At 46.7% G+C, this 25,955-nt stretch overlaps 8 protein-coding genes across 8 annotated transcripts; 2 read left to right on the top strand and 6 right to left on the bottom strand.

The window, feature by feature from the left end:
• Positions 1–5,735: 5,735 nt before the first annotated feature.
• On the bottom strand, positions 5,736–8,044 carry FSUBG_7552 (uncharacterized protein; the record flags this gene model as incomplete). Its single annotated transcript, XM_036685870.1, has 2 exons — positions 5,736–7,588; positions 7,687–8,044. The coding sequence occupies 2 exons, from the start codon at positions 8,042–8,044 to the stop codon at positions 5,736–5,738; spliced, it is 2,211 nt and encodes a 736-aa protein (XP_036536874.1).
• Positions 8,045–8,383: 339 nt separating this feature from the next.
• On the bottom strand, positions 8,384–9,380 carry FSUBG_7553 (uncharacterized protein; the record flags this gene model as incomplete). Its single annotated transcript, XM_036685871.1, has 2 exons — positions 8,384–9,057; positions 9,110–9,380. The coding sequence occupies 2 exons, from the start codon at positions 9,378–9,380 to the stop codon at positions 8,384–8,386; spliced, it is 945 nt and encodes a 314-aa protein (XP_036536875.1).
• Positions 9,381–9,935: 555 nt separating this feature from the next.
• Positions 9,936–11,807, bottom strand: FSUBG_7554 (aminotriazole resistance; the record flags this gene model as incomplete). Its single annotated transcript, XM_036685872.1, has 6 exons — positions 9,936–10,580; positions 10,639–10,813; positions 10,863–11,003; positions 11,051–11,398; positions 11,451–11,554; positions 11,619–11,807. 6 exons carry the CDS (start codon positions 11,805–11,807, stop codon positions 9,936–9,938), a joined length of 1,602 nt encoding a protein of 533 aa, XP_036536876.1.
• A 476-nt stretch (positions 11,808–12,283) lies between these two features.
• Positions 12,284–15,560, bottom strand: FSUBG_7555 (alpha-glucosidase; the record flags this gene model as incomplete). Its single annotated transcript, XM_036685873.1, has 4 exons — positions 12,284–12,942; positions 12,989–14,601; positions 14,654–15,455; positions 15,509–15,560. The coding sequence occupies 4 exons, from the start codon at positions 15,558–15,560 to the stop codon at positions 12,284–12,286; spliced, it is 3,126 nt and encodes a 1,041-aa protein (XP_036536877.1).
• Positions 15,561–17,056: 1,496 nt separating this feature from the next.
• Positions 17,057–17,902, top strand: FSUBG_7556 (alpha beta hydrolase; the record flags this gene model as incomplete). The annotated part of the gene is made up of 1 exon (XM_036685874.1): positions 17,057–17,902. The coding sequence occupies one exon, from the start codon at positions 17,057–17,059 to the stop codon at positions 17,900–17,902; it is 846 nt and encodes a 281-aa protein (XP_036536878.1).
• A 282-nt stretch (positions 17,903–18,184) lies between these two features.
• Positions 18,185–21,130, bottom strand: FSUBG_7557 (glycoside hydrolase family 81; the record flags this gene model as incomplete). Its single annotated transcript, XM_036685875.1, has 9 exons — positions 18,185–18,669; positions 18,730–18,809; positions 18,858–18,940; positions 18,992–19,421; positions 19,483–19,770; positions 19,824–20,047; positions 20,099–20,484; positions 20,549–20,951; positions 21,005–21,130. The coding sequence occupies 9 exons, from the start codon at positions 21,128–21,130 to the stop codon at positions 18,185–18,187; spliced, it is 2,505 nt and encodes an 834-aa protein (XP_036536879.1).
• A 1,304-nt stretch (positions 21,131–22,434) lies between these two features.
• Positions 22,435–23,384, bottom strand: FSUBG_7558 (uncharacterized protein; the record flags this gene model as incomplete). The annotated part of the gene is made up of 4 exons (XM_036685876.1): positions 22,435–22,838; positions 22,904–22,970; positions 23,029–23,243; positions 23,309–23,384. 4 exons carry the CDS (start codon positions 23,382–23,384, stop codon positions 22,435–22,437), a joined length of 762 nt encoding a protein of 253 aa, XP_036536880.1.
• Positions 23,385–24,862: 1,478 nt separating this feature from the next.
• On the top strand, positions 24,863–25,458 carry FSUBG_7559 (uncharacterized protein; the record flags this gene model as incomplete). Its single annotated transcript, XM_036685877.1, has 2 exons — positions 24,863–25,102; positions 25,147–25,458. The coding sequence occupies 2 exons, from the start codon at positions 24,863–24,865 to the stop codon at positions 25,456–25,458; spliced, it is 552 nt and encodes a 183-aa protein (XP_036536881.1).
• Positions 25,459–25,955: the final 497 nt, after the last annotated feature.

Below are 25,955 nucleotides of genomic sequence, written 5' to 3' on the forward strand. Positions count from 1 at the left end.
TTATAATTACTTTACGGTAATGCTATTAATATATTTCCCTATTAGTATTACCTTTTTCCTCTTATTCCTTTTATTATTTATAGAGGTAATATGCTAAAGTTAACTCTGTATATACTCCTTTATAAAGCTATTTAGAATAATAGCCTTATAGATAATATCTTTTAAAATACTAAAGGAATGATAAGTAAGGGAACTAAAGCTATTATAATAGTTATACTTAAGATAATAAGAAACTTTATAAGTATCTTTAAATTATATTTCTTTTAAAAGAAGTAAAGAAATAGTAGGATTTATAACTATAAGGAAAGACTTTTTCTTTTCCTTAACTTTATAAATAACCTCTATACTGTTTATAGGGAAAATTCTGCTTTTCTTAAAGCTATTTATAATTATATAAGGAGTAAAGCTTTCTTTAAGAATCTTACTAAGCTTACTAATAAAATTAAAGTATTTAAAATTAAGATAACCTTTATAAATATAATACTAAAGATATTATTAATAAGCGCTCTTTAGTAGCTAAAAAACTCCAATATTAAGAGGCTATGTAAAATATATAGAATAAGGAGGCAAGATAAAGATCTTAATATTAAAGTAAAGGTAGTAATCTATAAACTTTAAGGAGGTTTTACTAGTAAAGCTATTAATAATAAAAAGTCTTTAAATTTACTGCTTTTTAAGCCACTTAAACTATAGCTTTTTTTAAATAAAGTTAGGATTATTAGGATTTCTTATGAATTTATTATAGCTAAATTAATCTTTAAATGTAATGCCTTTTGCCTATACCTTTATAGTGTACTTAAAGGAGTTATAGTTAAAATACTATATTTAATTTATTAAGATCTTAGCGTTAGAGAAGCTGCTTTCTAAATATATAAAGTAAATACCTTTATCTAGGTTATTAACTTCCTAAGATTCTATTAGCTACGTTTTAAATACTATTAGTAGTAATACTATAACTAAAAAGCATATTAATATATACTTTAAAGTTAGGAATTACTTATATCTAGCTATATTTATATATCTAAGTATTATAGTTAATTCTTTATTAGTAAAGGAAATAACTTTATATTTAGTATTAAGCTCTTTCTTTATAATAATAATCTTAAGCTACTTATAAAAGGCACTAATTTATATACTGTATATACTGTATTTATTAGTATTAAATATTTATAAGGCCTTAATTTCTCTTTTCTTTATAACTATACTAAGGTTAGTATAGAATTACTTAATATTAGTAATATCTTTAGCTTTAAATCCTGCCCTATCTTAGTTAAAAGCTTAAACTAACTTCTTTTTTTATAGCTATGGATTATTATAAAGAAATCTCCTATACTAGCTATCTCTAACAGGGCCTTCTAGAGGTATTTATAATACCTTTAAATTATTTACTGCTTCTTTAATAAGTTACTAATTATAAGGAAAACCTGCTTTTTTAAGCTAAATAATATATATAATTATAGTACGCTCCTTAGCCTTATTAAGATTCCTTAGGTAGCTAATGCTATTATTACTAAAAGCAGGCCTTTTAAATAGCTTTATTAACTAAAGATAATAACTAATAGAAGTCTTTAAAGCCCTGTATCTTTTAGCGGTAGCGCAGATTGTAAAAGGCTTTTCCTTAGTATTATGGTAATATAACTATAAAATTATAATTGCCTAGGTAGCTATTATAGCAGGGTTTAGATTATAAGAATTAATTATTTTAAAGGTCTAGTAAATAAGATATTTTTAGGTATATAATTTAACTAGATAATACTTAGAAATATTATTAAAATCTTTAGTTTAGGTAGTGAAAATTATAGAATTATAACTGGGCAGGGTAGAGGCTTGTTTTACGATTTTGCCCTTATTCTATAATTTTGCCGCCCACTCCCTGAGTAGGGCTTCCGTTAGGTCAGATCCACGGGTATGTTGGTTTGAGTTATCCAAGCGGACGCGTGTGCGCGGGCGCGCTGTGAGCTTAATTTGTATGGTGCCAAGATAAGGCAGATTGAGACATTGGGTGTTGGTGGCTGGTTTGCGCTAGATGTTTGCTCTGAATTACAGGGTAATACAAGCTTAAGTGTTCAGAATTGGCGGTGAATGTGAGACATGTCGGGTGTTGGATATATTCGATGATCCGTTGAGATTGAAGTCTTGTTGTACGGCATCACCAATGCCAATCATTTCAGACCGAGTCTCGTTCTTGTTTGTACAACGAGGCTCAATTTTCGTGTTGCATACGGTAATTTCCTGCTGAACTGTAAAATATTATTAGCATGGCTTATTAATCACTGACCGCCTCCGTAAACGTCTGCCGTGTCCAATATGCCAAGGTCCCTGGCTCCCTGCTCTGCCGTTGCCCATGACGTTGCCTATCACTAGCGCCAGAGTTCATATCAATAGCAACAAATTCACCCGGAACCCCCAGCTATATTGATATAGGGGCCCTGCATCTTATAGTAGGGACATAGGTGGAACCTCTTGAGAGATTGGGAACGTCAGCAGTGTGCTGTAGCGTTTTATAACTAAAGTAATTACTAGTAGGCTCAAATACGAAGGGGGCGACAAGTTCTTTTCACTGACGCATTTTAATTGGCTGCCACCACCCCCTGCAGTGACCTGTCGGGAGGTTCGACACAACTCAAGGGAGAATTCCAGTTGAATCAAGACCTAGATTCGCGAGATTATCCCACACAACTATATGGTATTCAAAATATGGTCAGTTGATTACTTACTGATCACGATGCGCCATCTATTCACAAGCGCTAGGCTTCTAACTTCATCAAACGGTATAAGGATCTCGAGATATACAACTATCAAAGAGCTAAAACAAATATCTAGCCATCATTTATAGCTGGTTCAGGTTTATACAGAATACTATTCAATTAGATGATATCTACCACTTCAACGAGACTGGCTTTATGATAGGCACTATTGCAAGCGGGGTGATTATTATAGGTACATAAAGTTATTGATAACCAAAATCAGTGCAGCCTTAAAACCGGGAAAATATTACTGTTACTCAAACGATTAATATAGAAGGTTAAGCGATTTTAACGTTTATCATAAGTGCTGACCAGCAACGCCTTAGCAGCTGGTACTAAGAAAGCAACCTGCTGGGTGATAGTGCCATTGCGACAAGACAAAATGGCTGGATCAATACCGAGAAAGGTCTCAAGTGGCTAAAGCACTTTGACCGGCCCACGACCAGGCGATCCGATAGTCGCTATCGAGCGGCAAACTGATGTGTAAAATGCGTTTCTCCTTCTCTCGTCAGCTTATTCTGGGTCTTGGATAGGTTAACGGCCAAGGTTCCACGGTTCGCAAGAAGGTATCTGTAGCTTCCATATTAAACACACTTGTGCTGCATCCTGCTAACCTTTTTGGAGATGGGTATATCCTTGCTGACGACTGAGCAAATTGGCCTTCCAGCTAGTCAGTTAGCAAGAATACTATACTCTATTTATCATGCAAATCCTATAGACCTTTGCTGCGACGTTATGAGCAGACCTCCATACAGCGAGGCGAGGCCACCTTACGGTCAGATATCAGGAATAATCAGCCGATACAGCGACTTCTTGGATCATTTTTCGTGGTTCTTTCACGCTGATGAGAGAAATACAGCCTGAGCCGCGGTCCTGACAAGCCGAGGACTGTGTTTTCCTTGCCAGAAGCCGATGCCGCTATACGAGTTATCTACAATGTCCAATATAGATACGAAACTAGGAATAACTGCTGCCTATAAGGTTAAGATTTAGGCTGCGAACAGAGGTAATGAATGATAACACGATAATTTCCCCCCGATATAAGGCTTGCAAGTTCATATCTGCAGCAAGGATCAGCATCAATTTCATGCGCTGCTACTGCTGTTGTCTATCGATGGGGAGAGTGTTGCCGAACATGCCGTTAGCCGCTCAGTGAGGATCTTGATACGGAGTACTCCGTATATTCCCCGCATATATGCATATTGCTCCCACGTTGCTGCTACAGTCGAAGCTTCCTCTTCCTTAGATCTCAAATGCACAGATTTAGCGCTTAGTCTGGCTTCGAAGCACATGCATGTATTCCATCCGCGACGGAATCGTACTCTACGGCGTCGAAGCAAATTATTTAAAGAATTACTGATTCCGCAGATTGGCCTTCTAACCAAAAGGGTTCATAAAATTTTAATACGCCGTATCGGTAGTAATCAGAAGTTGGCCAAAGGTAAAGAGCATTGTCAAGTTCTCATTGAATACCTCATGTCGGATAAGACGGCTCTTATGGGATGAAGACCGACATTAAGAAGTTCGGTTAAAAAATTCACTCTTATATGAACCCACTGTAAGTGGAGTTATTACTTAGAGTTTAAAGTATATTTAATGGATATTTATAAGCGTGCTATTTAGTATATATATCTGGATATGGTCTACTATATTAGACTATAACAGGTTTATCTATTATTTACTTTCGTTATCATATACAGCACTACCAAGTCTACCACTAAAGGGTCATCATCAAAATGCAGTTGTCAATCTTTATATGTACTCTTGTTTTGGCCTTGGGGTATGTTATGTTCTATCTATCTCACCGTGGAGATATCGTTGTTGCTAATAACCTCTTAAAGTATTTCCGCCCAGACGTTTAAGCGATATTGCTGTTCTGTCAATAGCGGCGGCGATGTGGTAAAGCGCGATGGCTATACTCAAAGTTGCTGCGGTAGTAACTCATTTGACGGTGTAAGTTGTCTCGCGACGCCAAGCACCTTGATGTGCCATAGCATACTGACGTTAGTCAACTCTTAGTCTGAGTGTACTATATCTGGAGATACTGCGCCTTTTGAAAACTGCTGCAAAGGCAACAGTGGTATTACCTATTGTGTCTAGTTAACATTTTACAACCTGTCACAAGACGGAATGGTTACTGTAGGACGGGTTGAAAGGCGGCGCATGGTGTACGAGATCGGGAGAGGACACCACACAGCCAATTTTCTTTGAATCTGTCTAGCCAATGAACGATTCTGTCGAGGTATCTGAATGGTGATACAATAGCACTTCAATATTGGAATAGCAATTGAATAACAAAACTGAAACGCTAGAACAAAGTAAAACAAATCACCCATTGTTCCTACCTCTACGTATTCCTCGATATCCTACACCTACGACTATGGGAAGAATCGCGGGAACTTTCTCATCTTAAAAATTATCTTCATATTCTTTCTTGAGACTGACCCCACTTTTTTACGCCGCGTGTACATTAAGCTTGTTTCCTACCAACTTACTGAGCCTTTTCTTCATCCTGTCTACATCGTCCGGCTCAGAAACGACATCTGGGATAACAGGTCGGGCTGTTTCCACGTTATTTCGTTACTATCAGGACTCACCCCGCAGACCGTAGAAATATCCTGAGTAACAATACCAACTTCCGAATAACTAGTCTGAGATCCATATTGCGCACCGCTGTCGAGCCAATCTTCGATAAATGGAGGCACTGGCGAAGGAGATGATCTGCTTTTCCTAGTCGGTATGAGAGCGCCTTTTGTGCCGTTGCCTATGGCGTTGGTTGCGGAGCACCAGAGTCAAATATCTTCAGTTCACGTTCACAGTCACAAATTCACCCGAAACTACGCGACAACTGTACGTACATACTTTATTCCCACGGAATCATCTTGTCGTTTTGATCATCAGCATTGGATTCCTATGTTGACAAACGTTTAATGCTTGGTGGAATCCCTTATTGGCTGAATGAAAACGCAATTGGCCATGTAACCATTATCAGACTATCTTGATAGTATAGCCGTCTTTGCCATCCCTCTTCAAATAAAACCTCTTCTCTATACATGAATCACTCCAGATTCCGTTCCTCAACTTAGATATCGACGTGAATGGTGTCTTCTGGTCTGCCCAATCCCTCTTCATTTTCTCAGCAGCAATCTCAAACATGCCGATCCTCCTAAAAGCCCCTCTTTCTTGGTCTGCGATCAACAATAAGCCGCACTCAGACGGCAATCTCTCCTGCCATGGTTGTCTAATATCAGCCTCCGCAATCTTGAGTGCGAAGATCCGACTGTTCTTCGGCACCTCCCTATCTAGTGAGATATCACATGGATAATCTGCTTTCAAACCTTTACCAACGAATACAAGCATAGGCGTCAGGTCAATTGGATTCAAGAACTTGATGCGATCTCTCATCGTCTTGTGGCTTATCCACCAGTTTGAATGTAAGGGCCCAAGTCCATTGCGTGAAGCAGACCGAAAGCGTACTTCTGTAAGAGGCCCTTGAAAAACCAGTGCCGTTCGGCGCGACATCTCAACGCTTTCTGGCTCATCGTCGGGGGTGATGATATCGATGACTTTTGTAACCACTTTAGGGTCGGTCTGTGCTCGGAATAGGAAGTTAAAGTTAACGGGCGTGTAGACAGATGCCCATGACCAACTTGGCGCGACGCGGGTACTTGTCGGCTGCTCTTCCTCTATGGTGCTCCATAGTAGAGAAAGTGGAAGACTGTCTTGTTTCCAGAGTCCATTGAGATACTGCTCTCTCGGTACAATACTTGTCAACTGCTCAGCTACGCCATCAATTGCAATGAGTTTATCAGCGTCTTTCGTCAACTTGCCGACGCTGTACTGAGCCACCACTGAAGCCCATACATACAGAAACATCTCTTCATCCGTGACTGTCTTCTCTGAATTCAGTTCTCGCGTGAGAAGTTCCGTGTATATATGCTTGAACCTGCAATCCTCTACCGACTGCACGCCAGAGGGAAGCCTATCAGATATGTCGAACCTCTTGTATCGGTACTGCAGATCCCAAGGCCCCCCTTCAGGATAAAGCTTTGAGGCATATAGCTCACCACATTCCCAGTAAAGCATGTCGTGAGCAAAGTAGACAGTCCTTCGGGACAGAAGTCGTTCTTGGAATACCCATGCACGTCTCAGCAGCGGCGAGTTTCCGACCGCTTTGTCCCAGGGATCTACTGGGACCAGATGAAATTCTCCTTCTAGGTGGTGTGCGGGCCATTTTAAGTGCAAGTTAACACCATTGATGCCTGCGGGATCGCGTTCGCGAAAAAGACCCCCGTATGCGTCTGATGATGCTGCTGCTGCGAGCGTGATGGCTGAGTATGAGTAGACTTTGGCCATTGTAACGGAGTGTAGGCCCCAGTCTTCCGCATCAAGCTGAATAATGCAAAGAGCATCTATCCATATGTACTCCATACCGAGGCGATTTGTGACAGTGATTGCATCACGGAATGTTGCTGGTAGGTCTTTTATCGGCATCCCAGTAGTGGTCATGCTCTCGATGTTAGATCTGAGTAGTTTCGTGAATGGTTCGCTTCCCCAACAGTAGCTCAACGTGGCATATTCTATGCTAAGAGGAATTTCGTCGTTTGCGCTCGTTTCAACAACTTTGATGATCCCAGGCATGCCGTCGGTATTTGGAATGATCTTGACCAGCCGAGCTGGAAGCCAATCTTTGTTCTCACCAATGCGGGCATGTAGTTTGTTGCATGACTCATGATTCTCCGAACAATTCTTGATCCATTTAGACAAGCATTCAAAACTAGTCTCACTGGATGTACTTGTTGACGTCGTGTCGATTGGTCTCTGGCATTTCACACGAGGATCTATCGCCAATTAGTTCAGTGATATTGACAATGGCCGAGTAGCGCACCTTAGGCTCCAAAGAGTCGTATATCAAGCTTATCCATATGGCGAAGATTACTCCTGCTGAGACCGAGATCCGCTGAAATATGGCCTTCATATGCATACTCATTATACTGCCATAGCGCTAGCATCGGCTCGCCCTGCGTCCTCCAAGATGTTTTGCTGGCCGAATCAACGAAGGATCCGTTCCCATATTTGCCAGGGGCTTTGTCCGCCGCTGATAACGCGACGACAAAGGAGCAAAATTCGCAAACCTTCACGGACTCGGTTATGTCTTGAGATGAGTGCGTATCATTCTGGAATGCTTTCCACGGCGCCTCGTGGAAGGGAGTGCAGGCGATGGTGGAATCGCGATGCAGAGGTTTTGGTTCCGAGAGGAATGCATCTCGACAAGGCAAACAGAGCTTTGAAGACATTGCGCGCCGTGGTGAGGGTGGAAGCTTCGACGCGGTGTATTTATCGCGGCGTGAAATGAGGCGCGGGGATGAGAGGTCTTAGCCTAAGAACTCCCATCCCCGCGACGAGTCTTAGGGTGAGGTCTTATAGCAGGGGTCAGCTCACCAGTGATATACTAACCACAAAGGCAAGACTGCAGCCACGTGGTGACGAGATACTTCGATATACTGCTTCGCTGGAAATACTGAAATAAAAGACGTCTGTGCGGTTCTTCGCGAACAACAAGTCCTCAATTGAACAGGTGGCTCACTAAGTGGAAAACTGTGCTTTGCGTCCACTCTACCGAATATGTATTAATACTACGTTCTATTCAGCTTGTCCTGCGAAGTCTTTGGCGACGACATTGGTGAATCGGCCGGCATCTCAATTGGTTCCTCATTAATCTGCCGCGCTGCCTTCATCTTCTCCACAACCGTCTGCTCCTTTCCGGTAGGAGCCTCATGAACCAAAACACCAGGAGCCTCGTATATCGCATTATCCTGAGCTTGATGCGGAGATATCCCAGTCCCATCAACTTCAGAAATGCCAGTCGACTTTGCATCCAGCTCTGGCTTTTCGAATCCATCTGGATCTGTGGGGACAATGCTTGATGCTTGTCGCTTCTTGCGTCGGTAGAGGAAGAAACCGGCGAGAAGGAGTACTAGTGCAAAGACGCCGATGCCTGCGCCAATGCCTGCTTTTGCACCGGTTGCGAGTCCAGTCGAGGCTGCTATTTCTTGTGAGGATTCTGGTGTTGAGGTGCTAGCATTTGAATCTGCGGTTGATGTTCCGTTGTCCGCGTTGATGAAGAATAAATTGCTTTGCAACATGCTTATGTCGCTACGGTTCGACACGTCGTACACCGTCATTGTGAATTTCGAATCGCCGACGTCCAAGTCCATCGGTATTGTCCAGGTATAGTTCATGTACGTGTCTGTGCAGTTGGGGTTCCATAGCTTCCAGTCGGCAGAAGGGTAGTCAAAGGTCTTGTTGTCTATACTCAATCAGTCAGCAGTCTTTTTGTCATGATCCAATACCAGATATACCAAATATCACTATGGGTTTCAGATCATCTGGGCCTGGACCATATGTGCCTGTCCACCACATCAACTCCAACTTGACTTTCGTGCTGCCTTCGCCCCATGTTCCGTTGACGTCACGCCCGGCTCCCCAGCCTACCATCTGTGTTTGTCCACGCACCCAAGTCTTGCCTTGAAGGGGCCAGATGAATTGATCCTCAATAGTCGCGACCTCGCACCAACCATCGTCTGCTTCGCCATCGTCGTCTCGTCGTCGTAGCGCGTTCGAGAAAGGCATCTTGATCGTCGAGAATTTGAAAAGGTGGGTGGTTTTGCAATGGAAGCTGAAGGATGGAAATCCGAAATCTTTAATGCATTGGCTGGTGGAGAGCATTTTGGGTCGACGTTACCATAACAGCTTAATCGAAATAAGGACCTGTCTCGTCTTGAATCCTTCAGCAGCCTGGCGAATCGGGCCTTGCGCAGCCTCTCGCTTAGGGTCTTGGCTGCGATCCTTCAGCGATATCCTTGAAGCATCGTCTAATTGTCTATTCTTGAATGGAGTTTTGGGTCCTTTTGCTGCGCATTGACCATGGGCCCACGGGGCTTAGACAATTCCAAGTTTTCATTCTTATTCCCAATTCTTATCATGTAGTTATATTTAGCCATCAAACCCGACCGACGGACTACATCGGGGTTAATATCCTTTGCCTCCTAACCCTTCATACTTCCCCCGGATCCATACAAGGATTCGAAGAGAAGTAGTGCACTATCCACCTTCCTGAGTAAGTCTCTGCTTTTCAATCGATATGCCCTCTCTTTGAACTCACTGTTTGTCATTCCAGGACATGACTCAAGTCCGTAGCGAGGCCCGTCCTTCGATAGCTGTAGTCATGCCATTCAGCTCTTGCTCACCGCTCTCCGACGGGTCATCCCATCCTTCGCGCTGATCCTTCGGCACCCTGACGAACAAGATATCCAAGGCCAAGCCAAGCAGTGCCAGGCCAGCCGCAAAGTACAGAGCTGCCCTGTAACCCCCAACTTCATCGCCGTTGTTGGTACCAACCTCTGTCTCAATTGTCCCAGCAAAGCCTTGACCTAAACTGTTTCCGTAAAGGTTGAGGGTTCCAATCAGACTGCTGGCCACGCCCTGTTGGCGACGACTGACGCTGTTACTGGCGATTACCTGTGCCGCTACATACACCAAGTCGGGGCAGAAACCGTAGAGAACCATAGCCGGGAAGACCTGCGCCCAATATGTTTGCTGCACCGGCATGGTCGCGAGGAGGATATTGCCGACCAGCGTGACGGTCACACCGATCGCCATGATCCATTGCGCTGCAACGCGTGGGATGAGCCACGCTGCGAAGAAAACGGCAAGCACAGAGCTTAGACCGAAAGGCACCCAGTTGATGCCAATTTGGGTGACGGATATTCTACGCAGGAGGTACTGCCAACTTGTCGAGTACCAGAGACCGATCCCGAAGGCCATATAGCTCTGTTTAATACATCAGTGTATGAACCATTAAGGGAGGCCTGACAGTGGCAACTCGTACCAGAAGCACAACAAAGACTAAAGCTGTGAAAGTCGGCGCTTGAAAGACTGACAGCGGCATTATGGGGTCCTTGGCATAACGCTTCTCCCAGAGCAGAAAGGTAAGGAACATGACTACAGAAAGAACTAGTAGGGCTATCTCGTAGGGCGCGTTCCATCCAGCTGATGGCGCTTGGCTGCCATGGTTAGTCGCAGATAAGACTGTTGAGGCCAAGTTGTACTTACTTGCATACTACGTTGAAAAGAAGTAAGCTTCCTAGTCCCAGGATGATCCCGGGGATATCTATGTGTCCTCCTTTGTCAACTGGGGTTTCCTTCGGCATGAGATACGCCAACCACGCCAGATTGAAAGCCGCAATACCAGCACTAACACAAACGTCAGTCATCGCTCAACAGACCAGCAAAACACTTACATCAGAACAAAAAGCCACATCCAATTGACATGATCAATAAAAACGCCTGCGATTAACGAACCGATCATTCCTCCCAGAGGCGGCGACGCTGCAAAAAACCCCAAAACGACATTTCGCGATCGACCTGGTGGAACCATGGTGGTGATAATTGATACGGCATTGGGCATGAAGATGCCTCCACCAACACCAGTCAAAGCGCGCATGGCGATGAAAGAGTCATATGATTTGGTGAATGCATTGATGAGAGAGAAGAGAGTGAAGATTGCACAGCCGAGAAGGGTAAGTTGAGAATGGCCGTAGATAGCGCCTAGTCGGCCTGTCACTAGGACGAATGCGCCTTGAGTGAGTCTGTAAATATCAGTATCAGATGTAAAAAGAGAATTTAAGGGCCTATACTTACGGATATGAAGCGACCATCCAATTTGCCTTGCCGGGACCTGATTCACGCCCCAAGTCTTTACTAAGCGGTAGACCGCCGACGATGGTGACACAATTGGACATGAACTTGAGCAAAGGTCAGCAAATGATCCACCAAAACTTTATAACTTGTAGGAGATAATTAAAATACCTGGATCATGTTTGCGCAGACCAATAAAGAGATTATGAGTCGGCGTGATGCTGGACTTGTCGTGAATGCAGGGTCAGCTTCAAAGACTCGCCCCGCACGTCGAGTCTCTGGGACATCTTCATTCTGGCTCCTGTTTTCGAGGGAAATCGTCTCGAAGGGAGCTTGAAGAGCTGTCTGAGTCGTCGCCATCATGAAATCTCACCAGAATTGAAGTGATCAGTGCTGGGTGAAGGTAGAGAAGTTTGCATCTTGGGGTTTTGTAGTGGTAGATGGCTCAGTCATCAGCCGCTTAAATTATTCGGCAAAATAAGTCAGCAGCCAATCCGACCGCATCGTCATATCAGACCTCGTTAATGTTGGTAGATCTTCACTGTCTTTGTCATTTCTACTACGTCAACTCTATATCATCAGGCAACTGCATGGCGTTGGTCAATTACTAATGGAGTATTTCAACAGACCTCCTCGTACAACGCATATAGCGTTACCACTAGAGTTATGCTCCAGGCAAGGTTCTCGACTTTCACGCATTTTCAAGGGTAGTGCAAAGCAGGCGGTGATATTCTCAAATTAATAGTTATTCATATATGTGAGACGAAAGCTAATACTTTCCACGTACTACCGCCATAGCTAGAATCATAATCATAACCAGGTCCCATCGTGTTCATCTAGAACAAGTCAACGTGACACTTGCGCGTCAACGGAATATCCGCAGTAAACACAAGCTTCTTGTTCTCGGCATCATACTCCGCATGCTGCGCTCCATGAGGCTTAGACTTGACGCCCAACACAGTAATAGTCTCAATTCCAACACCAGCATCATACTCAAAAGTTCCATCAAAGCTCAACTTGCCCTTGCTGTACTTGAAGTCGATCTCAGAAGCTGTGTCCTGAACAACAGATTCTCCGTCATCAAGATACAGAGAGCCCTCGGCCTTTCCGTCAAGGCCAGGGGCGATAACGAGGTTGAAACCCTTTTGGCGGAGAGCCTTGGTTGTGTTGGCGCTCTCAACGCGCTGGGGGTAGATTAGGCCGCCCTTGTAGTGGACCATGATATCGGTGACGTCGACTTCGGCAGACTCGTACTGAGCTTTGCCGCGAACGGGCTTGCCTGTGGACCACTCGTAGAAGATGTCGTCAGGGAGGTAGTACTCGAGCTTGGTGCTGTTCTCCTTGGTGACGGGGCTGACGAGGATACCATCACCATAGAAGAATTGGAGGTCGATGGAGTAGGTATTCTTGTCCTTGGGGTAGTTGAAAAACATGGGATTGAGGGTTGGAGAGCCGGTCTGGTTCTGCTTGTAGATGGCGGTGTAGATGTAGTCAACTATTCCTGTTAGCAATAGTCCATATGAAGGGAAAGAGTGACTTACGGAGCTGGTATCGGATGGATATACCGTTGCGAGCAGCCTCAGTAACCTTGGGCCAGCGGTAGAACTCCTGAGACTGAGAAGTGATATCGGCGTGGTTACGGAAGAAAGTGTAGAAACTACCAAGGGTAGCCCATCGTGCGCAAAGGGTCTCAGTGACATTACCACCGAATCCACAGACATCAGCACCAACAACGGGGATCTGGTAAATAGAAGCGAACTGAAGGATCTGAGAGATGGAAAAGCGGTACTGATCCCACTGAGACAGGTTATCGCCGAGCCAGTGCGAAACATCCTTGCCAGAACCAGCAAAGGTACTTCGAGTAATGACAAGAGCACGCTTATCAGGGCGACGCGAGCGCATAGCGTTGTGAGAGTGAGAGGACATCTGAGCACCATACAAGTTGTGCGTGTCATACTGAACGTAATCTCCGCTCTGAACGAGATCAGTGTCGGTGGTACTGTCAGCAAGTGTAGGTCCAGCGCCATTCTGAATCATGTATGGAGGCTGGATGAGCTCTCGGTTAGGAAGACCCTTGCACTCATCAGGACCGCAGCCAGAGCCAGTCTTCTTGCCGTTTTGCCAGCCGTGGCCGGGACGACCGTACTTGTTCTGGCCCCAGACCTTGCGGGTAGCTGCCCAGCGACCAACGCCGCGGCCACGAGGAGTGGTGCGGACTTCTACGGAACGCTTGGTGGTCTTGGCGATTGCTGTGACTTCGCGTTTGGTGGAGCGGAGAGAGCGTGGCTGAAGACTCTCGGGGAAACCGGGGATGGGAGCAGGAGGACCATCTCGAACGGGAGGGGCCTTGGGAGGGTCACCGTCGACCTTGGCAAAGTTCTCGGGAGTGGTGTTGTTACCGGGATAAGGACGGTTGAAGAAGTTAGCGGGCTCGTTCATATCGATCCAGAGAGCATCGATATTAGGACCATGCTCGCCGTCGAAGAAGTTCTGGAAGAGTTCGTTCCAGTACTGCTGAGAGTTGGGGTTGAACCAATCGGGGAAGACACTAGGTCCAGCCCAGACAACACCTCTGTAGTCTGAACCATTAGGCTCCTTCATGAAAGTATCGTACTGAAGACCGCTGGTGAGAGCTGGGTTGGGCTCCATGTCGTACACGGCTGGATCAACCATGACGATGTAGTGCTGATCACGAGCGTGGATAGTGTCAACTAGATCCTTGTACTTATCAGCAGGGAATCGCTCAGGGTCGATAGTGAAGATGCGACGACGGTCCATGTAGTCGATATCAGTCCACATAGTCTCGAGCGGAATCTTGGCAGCTGAGTAATTGGCCACCACGCCAGCAACTTCGTAGACATCGCGGTATCCATATCTGCACTGATGGAAACCAAGACCCCAGTAGGGCGTCATGAGTGGAAGGGTGGTGATCTCGGCGTACTGCTTGGCGACGTCGCGGGGTGTAGGGCCAGCGATGAAGTAGAAATCGAGAACACCACCGATGATGTTGTACTCTAGGAACTGCTTGCCGTTCTTCTTGTCGATGAAGACATCCATGCCGTTGGAGTTGAGGAGGAAGACACCATGAGTGCCGCCCTTGCGGTGGTCAAAGTAAATAGGGTGAGCTCCGTAGAGGTTCTGGCCGTTGGGGCAGCTGCCACATGTTAGCAAGCTTGTCAAACGATGATAAGAGCAAAGTGACTTACCCATAAGCATCGCGAGTGTAGATCGTGCGGGTGTAGTTGGTCGCATTGAGCATGAAAGGATCACTATGCTCACCAAGGCCATAAAGATAAGGCCTCTCAGGAAGCTTTGTCTTGAGGTACAAGTACTGACTCTCAAAAACGAGCTTGCTGCCCGATGTGTCGAAAAGCACTTCCCCAGAATCCTTCCTCGTCACGGTGAAAGAAAAAGGATCTGCCTTGAAGTCAAACTTGAGCTTCGAGTTCTTAGGTGAAGCCCACTGTCCATAACCGGGACGAGGGAAGATATCGTCGGGTACTTGGTAAACGGTGTTATTCGTATCCAAGATCTTGACGTGAAGACGATCCTCAGTTTGATACTCAACTTCAAGCTTCAGCTCGGGGAGATCAACACCAAAGACGTCGCAGGCCTGTCCCGCAAGAGACAAATCAGCGTAGAAGCCTGATTTGGTCTCCCGGTGGTTGGTAGCTTTGTAGCCGGGACATTTGGAGAGATCCTTCTCGAAGAGGTCTCTGCGGGGTTTGTCAAGGTCTTCAACGCCAGCCTTGCTCTGCGCAAAAGCAGTGCCAAAGGCCACGGCCGAAGTGAGCAGCGTCTTGAAGAACATGATTGAGAGGAGAAGAGCTGGTTGCTGAACGAGATAGACCATCAAGCCATATTGCTTGGTTATATATACTGATTCGTTCTTGGCGCCGTGATTCTCAATCGTCTCGTCATGATGCATGCTACCAGCGGAGACTCCGCCGCTCAGGAACAGAGCGAGGGAGACTCCGTAGAGAAAACCCGCTGCAACGGTCATCATTGCTGTGAAGACAGTCAAGCTTAAGCTAGGTTATGGCCGAGAAAAGAGCCGGGACCAGGTTTTCGTTGCGTGATGCTGTGCAGGGATGCTTTGATCGGAGGCTCCATTTTGCGGGGTTGGTTTTCCCCAGCTTTTTTTCTTTTTCTTTTTGCATAAGGTTCAAAGACAGGAGGGAAAACTTTGAAGGTAAAATTACTCGGCTGGGTGAGTAACGGTCGAGCATGAGATTGGCCCAATGTCGGGCCGAACGTTATGCATAATTGAACAGGTTCGTGTTGAATGAATTGAAGTGGGAGACGGAGCGTGGTTGCTTTGGGTAATGATCGTGGGTTGGTTTGATGAGCTTCAGAAGTGAGTGTGGCTGCGACGAGAAGTGACAGGTACTGTTCACTGATGATGATCCAAGACTAACGTCACGTCGTGTGAGTCTGGTGTGAGTCTGTTAGCGGAATATCCTTGTCATCCGGGGGTACATTCCCCATTGCATCACCACTGCCTCTCGTCCCCAATCATTGGGCCGACTTCGGTCTGTGACTCGGTGGCACTCGAGTTAGCCGCTGGAGACCATGTTCTTTTAGTGTTCAACCCCAGGACCAAGCCATGATTCCCATGGGGAAGTTGAGTAGCGCCATGGGGAAATTCCCGACAATCCTTGCTGGCCTGAATCACCGCCAACACTGTCCTCCAGTCTAGAGAAACAAGTCGTTAGGTGATTTTTGTCACTGCATCCCGCCAAGTCGTAGCCATCTCGGTCAATTATGTCAATCATGACAAACCCTGCAGTTCATCTGATGATCGGAAGTATGACTGTGGATAGCTTCACGGCGGGACTTTTGCCCTTGTTCCTGTCGCTAGCACAATTGAGTAATAATGGGATGACTTCAGTTTGTGAGGAGGAAGGGAAAGGCGAGTGGAAGCCTCGGTTACGGGATCAGCGGGTAGAAGCGGGCTTGAGGTGCAGGGTAAGGAACACATTTTTGTATGTCGGTCTTGTGCTCTGGTCGGATCATTTACGTTGGGATATGCTTATGGTTTATATGGATTGATTTAATGGCAATTATCGTTATACGATGTTGGTTCAACCTCTGTGAATTGATGCGGTGGTGGCGGTTGACTTTGACCCTGAATCAACCTTAATTACTCACTTTCTGCAACGGCCCGGCAGATGACGTGATGTGCTGAGCAGCCAGCAACAGGACTTGTCATAGTGAAGTATCTGAAAGCTATTTTCTCGAGTCGTGGTTTAGAAATTGTCTAGTGAACTCTCATCAAGTTTTGGCACTCTAGTGGGACTATTGTTGGATCATCTGCTCTCAAGCAAAATACCTGTTCATCACTCTCAAATGGCCTCATCTCCTGCTCCAGAGTACGCGTGCCGGAACAAATAAGTTCCGACATTATTCCTTCACAAGTTGGACACCGCTCATGGATTGTGTTTCCAGGCATCAGCTTTTTGGATTTCAAGATATGCTATCAATCTCGTGATGTCGCAGGCAGCAATGAAAACCAACAATCCATTAAGTCGCATTGACCCACTCTGCTTACGCTCACCGATTGTCAAACCTCAGCCATTTCAATAAAATGCCAAAAAACAACAAAGAAAATGGCACAAGCGACACAAAATACCATCACAAAGTTTGAGATAGTGGGCGACTCAGGCAGCTCGTATCCCTTGATCATCTTCTTCCACGGCTCAGGCGACTCCTGCGAGTCTTGGGCCGCCTTAGCAGAACTCCTTCGGCCCGGGTACCAGCTTTTGCTCTGGGATAGGCAAGATCCATATGTCAGAACCGATGTAGCCATCTCAGAACTATTGGACTTTCTCGATAGTAGGGATTTACCCAAGAGCTATGTATTGATCGCACATTCATACGGCGGCACCTTCGCAAGGCTCTTCCTCGAAGCGAGGCCGCTCCAAGTCGCAGGAATAGTCCTCGCCGAAACGGGTGCCGAGCCAACGATAGACGCCCAACTCGAACAAAGACAATATGACAACAAGATCTTGGGGAACAAACCGCTTGTCGTCATTCGAGGCAACACTCTGAAATGGAAACAGCTACAGTACGATCAAGCGATCGCTGCAGAGCAGAACCTCGCTAGCCCAAGCCTGCTGATGCAGAAGAAGCTCCTGGACGCGACAGACAAGGAAGATGAGAGGTTGAAGAAGGCACAGTTGCAACTTTCTAGGAATAATCGCTATGTGCATATCCCGGATGTCAGTCATGATGTTATTATTGAGAAGCCAGAAGCTGTGAGGGAGGCTGTCTGTTGGGTCATGGAGCATTTGCAGACAGGTGAAGAAGAGGTACGAGAGGAGGAGGTACCAGTGCGTGTGGCTGGAGAGGGCGAGACTGTTGTCAAGAAGAGTTTTGGGGATAGGCTGAGAGGAGCGAAGAAGTTGTCTTTGAGGGGAAGTCTTTTCAAGCTGTTCAAGAAGTCAGATAGGTGAGAGAAGTTATGAAGTAATTGCTGGCCAATGGATCAGAGATTAAAGGGAAGTGTAACTAGATATAGACTGCGTACAAATGAACCAACGGAAAAAAATCGAAGCCGCAGAATACACAAAGAGAATAGATCAGAGAAGACAGGTTTTTCCAATTTGTGGAGAAGGAAACCAAATGCTTCTTCAAGGCAGTCGAAGAAACAAAGTAAGCGAGTAAGCCAAAGAATAGACCGGCGCCCACGGCTTGATACAATGCAATTCAAACCATGTCTGGAAACCCGCGCCATCTCAGGGCTTGATAAAGCGGAACCCAGTTGCATCGTTCTCAACCGCACCATCGTTGACCAGCGTCCCATCACCGCCAACCCTCACATACTTCCCGTTACTAAATGCCTTGATTGAATAGACACCCTCAGCTTCACCTACTTTCTGGCGGATGATGAACCGCTCCCAGGTATCTGCAATCGTGCGGGCTGCTGAGAGCGAATAGGTGCCGGACTGATCCGCCGTCACGTATTGCTTGTCCCTGGCGAGCTGCAATGTACCAGCGTTGGGAACATAGGCACTGGAGAAGACGTCGGCATAACTGGTCGAGTTGCTTGCAGCAGATAGTCGGCCGCCGTTGGCTGCGGATACGATGTATTTGCCTGATGTGGTTTGGATCTTGTAGTCGCCGTATGGGTTCTCTGGAAAATTGCCGCAGATGGGCTGGCCGTTCGGATTCGGGCGGGTGCTTATAAAGTACAGTTCGTTCGTGTATGTGTTTCCGGAGCCTGTGATTAGAGATGTGTCAGTTGACTGTATCTGAAACACGAGGCCTAATCTGAACGTACCCCAGTCGCTCAGGTTGGCGCTCCATGCAGCGGCTTGTTGCGGGTTGGCATTGGCGTAGGCGGCGTAGATGACAGATTTCCTGCTTTATTAGTAATCTAGAGCCGCGAGGAAAGGTCAATGTACGCACCACGAGTCGGCGTATGAGGCATTCGTCAATTCGGGCATCGTGTAGGCGAAGACGTTGCTGACCCACTCGGCGTCGTACATAACCTGCCATCTCGTGTAAGTCACTGCCATCAAACAAGGTCAAAGCAATCTTACCTCATTAACAGGCGTGACAGGGAGAATCTGAATCGCAGCTATCTGCACCTTCTCAGCGCCCCAGAACAGCCACGCCCCCGTCTGCCAGTCCATCACATTGCCGACGGTGATGAGATCCCTGAACTCAGCCTCGGGATAAGGGTTTGCGGGATCATCTTCACCAGCGCCAGGGTACAAGTGCCAGTATTTTCTAGTGGCTTGCTGTTCTATAGCGAGCAGGAGTCTAGCAAAGTTGGCGTGTTCTTGATCAAGCGCTACCGTAGCCCAGAGCATGGCACCGTAGTAACCGTTGACAGCCTCACCAACGGATTCTTGATCACGACTACCAGCTCCGTTTGCAATACCTGATGCCCATGAGTGACCGGCGAACCAATCTAGACAGCGCGTAATGGGGAAGAAGGGGTCGTCAGATGAAGGGTTGATGATGTCTCTGTTGGGCATTGATCAGCACCAGCCCTCACGGGATCATAGGCAGGACCAAGACTGCTTACCGGGCAAAGAAAGTCACATATTCTCTGTGCTGAGCCAACCAGTCCGGATCATACTTGGCGATCACCGCAGCGATGTGAAGAAAGTAACCGTAGTGGAAATGGTGATCGTTGAAGTAGCCGTTGCCAAAGTCGACCCAGACATTTGTAGCACCTTCTTTATTGATGACACCACCCCATGTTGTCTCATACGCAGGTAGAGCATTGTTCGTGGCACTGAACCAACCTTCGAAAGAGGTTTTGAGGTACTTGATAACAGGGTCGATAAGATCTTTGCGTCCGACGTGATCACTACATGCAAGTCAGTCTGAATTCACCAAAGACGTTATCGATGAGAAACGTACGCGATCAGCGCTAGGCGTGACTTAGCAGCGAGTGTGCCTCCCCAGTAGTAGAACTCGTTTGGTGCAGGAGCCTGGGAGGGATCAAGTTGGTCGACTTCGTACTTGAGACCCTTTACAACTGATTCTTTACAGGAGGGATCTACGTCGCGCGGGGCGCTCCAAGTTATCGAAGTCAACTTGTATGTCAGTCGCCAAGTGTTTCCGAGCGTTGGGTACATCCATCCCTGAAATGATTAGCCATCTTGGAAAGTTTCTCGGGGCTTAGAAGTGCTCACTTTCAAGGTCAAATAGCTAAGAGCAGATGGCTCTGGAGAACTGGGACTCTGTAGGACTTCGCGATGATGGGGCCAAGTGAGCATCAGTAAGTCACCAGGGCCCTTCGTTTCCCACTTGAAAGTTACCGTGCCTGAGTCGCCACTGATGGTATAGTCTTGAGATACAGAAATAGGGTACACCGTTGAATGGGTATCGAGGAGTGGCTGATGGCTGGGATCCCTGAGCATAACCAATCGCAGGATACCGGTGAACTTCCCATCTGCGGTAAGGGTTCCTTTGTTACCATTCTCGGCGTTGACGATAAGCTTGATGGATGAGTCTGAATAGATCAGATATGTAGTGCCCTTTGCGTCGACGACAGTAAACTTGGTGCCTTGAACACTCACTAGAGTTTGGTTGTCTACATCAGCATATCTTCATAATGTTTCTCTGGCGTCTGAGCCACGTACCAGTATCCCCACCGACCAGCGTCTTGCCATTTAATGATTTGATGCCTCCGTTCAACGATGTCAACAGTGGAGTTGCAGACTTGTATTCAAAGGTCATGTATGGCGACCCTGGTACAAGATATACTGTCATAGATGAGTTGCCCTGAAAATACTGAACTGTGACAGTCTGTGTGTCAAAAGCCGTTGCTTTGTGACCATCAAAGCCACCACTATGTTCGGTGAATGAAGCCCGCCAGTCTAGCTGAGTGTACACCTTGACAGAAGTCCCGTCAAAGTCACGAGCTTGGTTGATACCAAAGGAAACACCGTACCCATCTAGGGACGATTCGTAAGGAAATGGGCCTGCTGCCGTGCCTGTGCCTGGAGGTGCAGCGTATGGAGCCCACCATCCGTTGGTTGGATACTTGCTTGGTCAGTCCACAGTGCTAGTCACGAAGCATAGAAGGGTTGACTTACCGGCCCTTTGAGACCTTTGAAGAAGGAGCTTAGAGGCGGAGCATCGGTTTGAACAGTGCCTCCCACCAGAATGTTGGGGTTACTAGTGCCAATAGGACCAAGAGAAGTATGGTTCACCAGCTTCATAGTCGCAGCAAGTGACTGGGACACTAGTACTAGAAGAGGCAGTGTGTTTTTCATCTCACCGGACAGTCTGTTCTAGAAGGAAAGGGTTCTTAAACTTGTCTATTCTGTTGCATTATTATAGGTATATGGCGCAATTTATGTAGCTGATTCATAGACACTTCCCTCTATCTCTTCAAAGCGGGCTGCGCATGCGTTGATACCACAGTGAGATAACATTCCTCATTCCATATGATTTATTATCGGCCCCACTGTAAGGGTATGACATTCCTCAACAGACCTGGGTAGTGGGAATATGTTCTGACTCTAAGACATGCCCCATCGCCCATGCTACAGGAAAGGGCTATATGGTACAACATATACCCTTTGTTAGCAGGGTCACGAGTAGTTCGGTCGATATGTGGATTGAAAGGAATGAGATATGTAACCGAAAGCAACATCATAGTGGTTGGCCATCCAATCACTGTGACTATTCGGTTAAAGATAACAAAGGATCAAGTTCAAGATTATATGTAAGGGACATGGCTAAATTACGATGCCATTAGGGGGCCAATACTAGTATCATCGAACTGCTTGCTCGGCAATACTATCATTTGCCAATAGTGCTCTCCTTCCACTCTTTCATTAGGTCTCAAGCTGACACAAGAGATGTAGTCTGGATCATTGTTGGGATCCTCGTCAAATATGATCTAAAGAGGTAGGAGCGTATATCATGGGGATAAACTGTTTTGCTGTAATTACGGAATAACAGATAATAGATCATTACCAGGAGTTTATCAAATTAGAGAGGCTTATAAAGTCGAGCCCGCAAGCCTTATTTACCTAATGCAAGAATAACTTTACTAACAGGATGAAAGGAGTTGGAGGGGGAAGTGAGGCCCACTTACGTTAGGAGAACAAGCGGAAGCGTGCGATTACAAACTACCAGTGTTTTTCAAATGTAGTCCTTCAGAGAAGCACTGATCTAGCTGCCAGACGCACTCAGGAACGCGATCGTCCTCATGAGCTGTCTAGGAGTACTGCAAAACTACTAATATAGCTCGACATTTCTTGCTCCGAGAAGTACTAATATTCCAGATATCCATAATGGTAAAAAGCAGTCCTAGCCTGGAAAGAACTACACTATCAAGGCAAAGGTCATTAGAAGCATATTCCATAAAACCCATTATTTCTTGTTATAAGATCTTCATACTCTACATAGATAGAATATTCAACACTAATGGCTCGGTAGTAAGCCTTGACTGTTAATCCATCCTTCATAACCAAAATGGACTGACTGATGATCAACTCATGCCTTGGTTGGAACTTTACTCCGAAATATCTCCGTCTGACCCGACAATTACGGGTCGGGCCTCATCCGTGCCCATAGGCTCCTGGGCAGGTTCACCATCTGGGTAGCTTTCATCCGATGCTTCATGTGTAGATGCGGCAGGGCTGACGGTGTCGGACGAGCGGGCAGATGCCACGGATGAGCTGGCAGGTGTCGCCTCAGCTGTCGATGAAGTACCGGGGCCTCCCTGGCTTCCCAGACCTTGTCCCAGAATAGTCTTATTCTGGAGGAAACATTGTTCGATGGCACTCTTGGTAACTTTACTGGTAACCCACTTGACCTTCTCTTTGATGGGTTGAATTTCCTCGGTTGTGACAATTAGGACATCGACAGTGACTTCAACCGGGTCACCGGGAAGATAGTGGGTCTCGCGACAGTGGCCTTGATGTCATTGAAGATCAGACTCTTATCCCCGTACAGTAAGATAGGGGCGGACATGTACTAACCCTTGGTTGCGCTGGTGATGGTTATAACTTTAACACTCTCAATAATCTTGGTTGACGTTGGAAGGGTCTGATCTCTGCATCAACATGTCTGTCTTTAGCTCAAGGACTTTGCGACTGAAACTTACCACGACCTCGGTTTTGACAATTGTGTTCGTCTTGGTGTCGGTGGATCTTGGTACGTAGATAATCTTGGCTTTGTCTGATACACCACATTGTGTGATGTGGCCAGCGCAAGATACCATGACCTTCTCGTCAGGCTTACCTATCTTGGTTTCACCTACCCTCGCGGTAGTGGTCGAGGTCGACGGTGAGACGATAGCGGGACTGGGATCGCCAGACTCTGTACTTTGTTACTCAAAGCCCGTGTACGATTGTAGTCCCAAGTGGCGTCTAGAGACAACTTACCTCTCACAGCAGACGCGAAGCCTGCGAAACAGAGAGTAGCCATGATGGCGGCGCGAGACAGAGATTGTGTAAGCATTGCGAAGACCTTGGTGAGAGTGCGAAGTGATGAGAAGTAGAATGAAGATGGAGAATGGTTTGCGATTGTAGCTGCCGTTGGCTGATTTAAAAAGAACGAGGGGACGGTAGGATTATCAACACGACCTCAGCTTTGACGGAAATGCAGCTTGATAGCTGTGTCGAGCTAGAGAGCTTATCCAGGGTCCAAGCCAGCTATGCAAAGTCTGGATCTAGCAATGGACCCTTACCCTTCCTAGCCTGCAGCTGCTCTCGAAGGAATTGAGTTTGGCTAACACCCAACTATCTACGGAGTAAGGTCTCTTCAGAGGACGGGGGGGGTTTGCTGCATAGGGCTTGCGTAATTCAGCGCTAAAGCAATTATCGAGCTATCTGAGGTGATGGTTGTGGTGCGGGCCATCGAATGTATGCGATAGTGCATCTACAGCTGCAGTCCACTTCAAAAGTCAGCCCATCTACTCCAAAGAGCACTTCTGAAGAGAGTAGTATCGCTAAAGTGGCTGGCTAGTCTCAACCGAGGCTGGCTGATGCGACACGTAGGAGACCAGCTATCTACAGTCTAGACTGATTAGGACCAAGCCACAGCGGACAACGGTTCAATATGGGTCTCAAACGGGCACGATTCGCGCTTCCCCTCATCCAATTTCAGAGCTGAATATCCATTATCGGAAACCAGCTACGCCTCAAAAGCTGCTGTACACATACAGTTGGCGCACAATGTGCTGCACATCGTAGCTCGAGCTGGCTGGTCTAGTGCGTGCTAATCTAAGGTAGCTATGTAGCTATACGGCGCCTTGGAAGGACACATATAATTCTGGCGGTAGTGAAATCACCATTAAATCGCTAAGCAAAATTACTGAATTTGGATGTTTTAGGCGAACTGGTCGGGATAGTCTCTTCTCTTTCTCGCCTTGAGTGGTCCGGATTGGACAATTGAGGCCTTCTTTAACGGGCGCGGTACTTCGTATAATTCGAAGTATCGGCAGACGCTATGGGACGCCATGCAGAGCAGCCACAGAGACAAATCTACAAACACAACAATGTCCAGTAGTTCCTGAATCGCCCAGATATGGCGAGACTAGTCTCTAGCTGGATGCACGTACATGTAACCACCCGAGCGCGAGTTCCGCTACACGGGCCAGCCAGCCTCCAAACTACCAGATCTAAGGCTCAGCCGGAAATAATGCATATCCTCTGACTTCTCTGGTCTTGAGTCGATACTGAGTTATTCTGGGGGCAGCTGCCTCTCTATTACAGCCATAGCCACAATCAAGAGCCAATGCGAGTGATGAGCCTGCATGCACGAGGGATGTTGGAGAATTCCAAAGTAGCTACGAGGTAGATTCTGGAGTCTATAAAAGCAGGCGCTCTCCTCGTTCCAAATCTTTGAATCATTATTCTCATTGCACAGCATTCAACGGACAGCCATCACCATAAATACCGGCAAGTGAAATCTGCGAGACACAGTTTCTACCAGTCATGGCATCTGCAGAGGCATTCAAAGAGCTCCCTAGGGACCTCGCTGCGGTAGATGTTAAGGGCATGACCTATGTGTTCTTCATCAACTCGGATCATCAGCTCTGCTACCTCCAATCCCCTGGGCCAGAAACCAATGACTATGAACCTCAACTCGTCAAATCCAAGGACGGAGACCTGAAGGTAAAGTGCGGCAGCAGGCAAATCGCCGCAGTGGCTTGGCAGGGGAAAAACGGCCAAGAAGTAAGTTATGTCACCAGTCTTCGTGAAGCACTCTGACTTTATAGATCCGCATCTACTGCATTGCTTCCGACAAGGGGAAATGTGAGAACAGAGGTTATATCCAAGAGGTCGCCTTCAGCTCCAGCACTGGATGGGAGCATGGCGTGTTCGGCTACAAGGAGGAGGGGAGGGCTTACGTTGACAAGGATGCCTCGCTGACGGCCTCCGTTCATGATTGGGGTAACAAGGCGGACATCAAGGTTTTTGCCTCTGGAAAGGGCGAGAATGGGCGCCCCAAAGTCACCATGCATCAGTACAGCTATGGAAGCCGAGAGTGGCAGGGCAAGGTTATCAGCAACAAGGCCGCGAACTGGTAAGGGCTTGGCGGGGGAGTCGGCGTCTGAGGTTAGCAGCAGTGATGCATTGGAGTTGTGGAATCCTAGTATTGCGTGTTAGTGCCATTTTTGAACTTGCCGAGTACTAGGTTTGTTTACGAGTGGTTCTTAGTGAAATGCATTTCGGAGCCGGAAGTGGGCGCAAGTCTAGAGCGTCAATCCTGATCCAATCTACCCAGTGATAACGAAAGTCAGTAACCCAAATGGTCTGGATTTTGAGCTTGACTAGATAGTCTTGCGCAGCACATATGCGGAATAGAAGATTCAATAACTTGGTTCTAAGGATCATCAACGACAATCCAGATGCGTAGGTAGCTGGCCAGTCTAGATCAGATCATGTGCTCATTCTCCTACGGAGACCTAAAGAACTGTCCCGAAAAGGATAAATCACGCAAAGCTCTATCCAATAACTGTTTCTTTATGCTATAGTCCTGCAGCTGAAAATATTGGCTTAGCCTAGTTCGTGTCGGTCCTCGATT

This window comes from Fusarium subglutinans (genome assembly GCF_013396075.1).
Source record: "Fusarium subglutinans strain NRRL 66333 chromosome Unknown NRRL66333_c0000098, whole genome shotgun sequence".
Taxonomy (NCBI): Eukaryota; Fungi; Ascomycota; class Sordariomycetes; order Hypocreales; family Nectriaceae; genus Fusarium; species Fusarium subglutinans.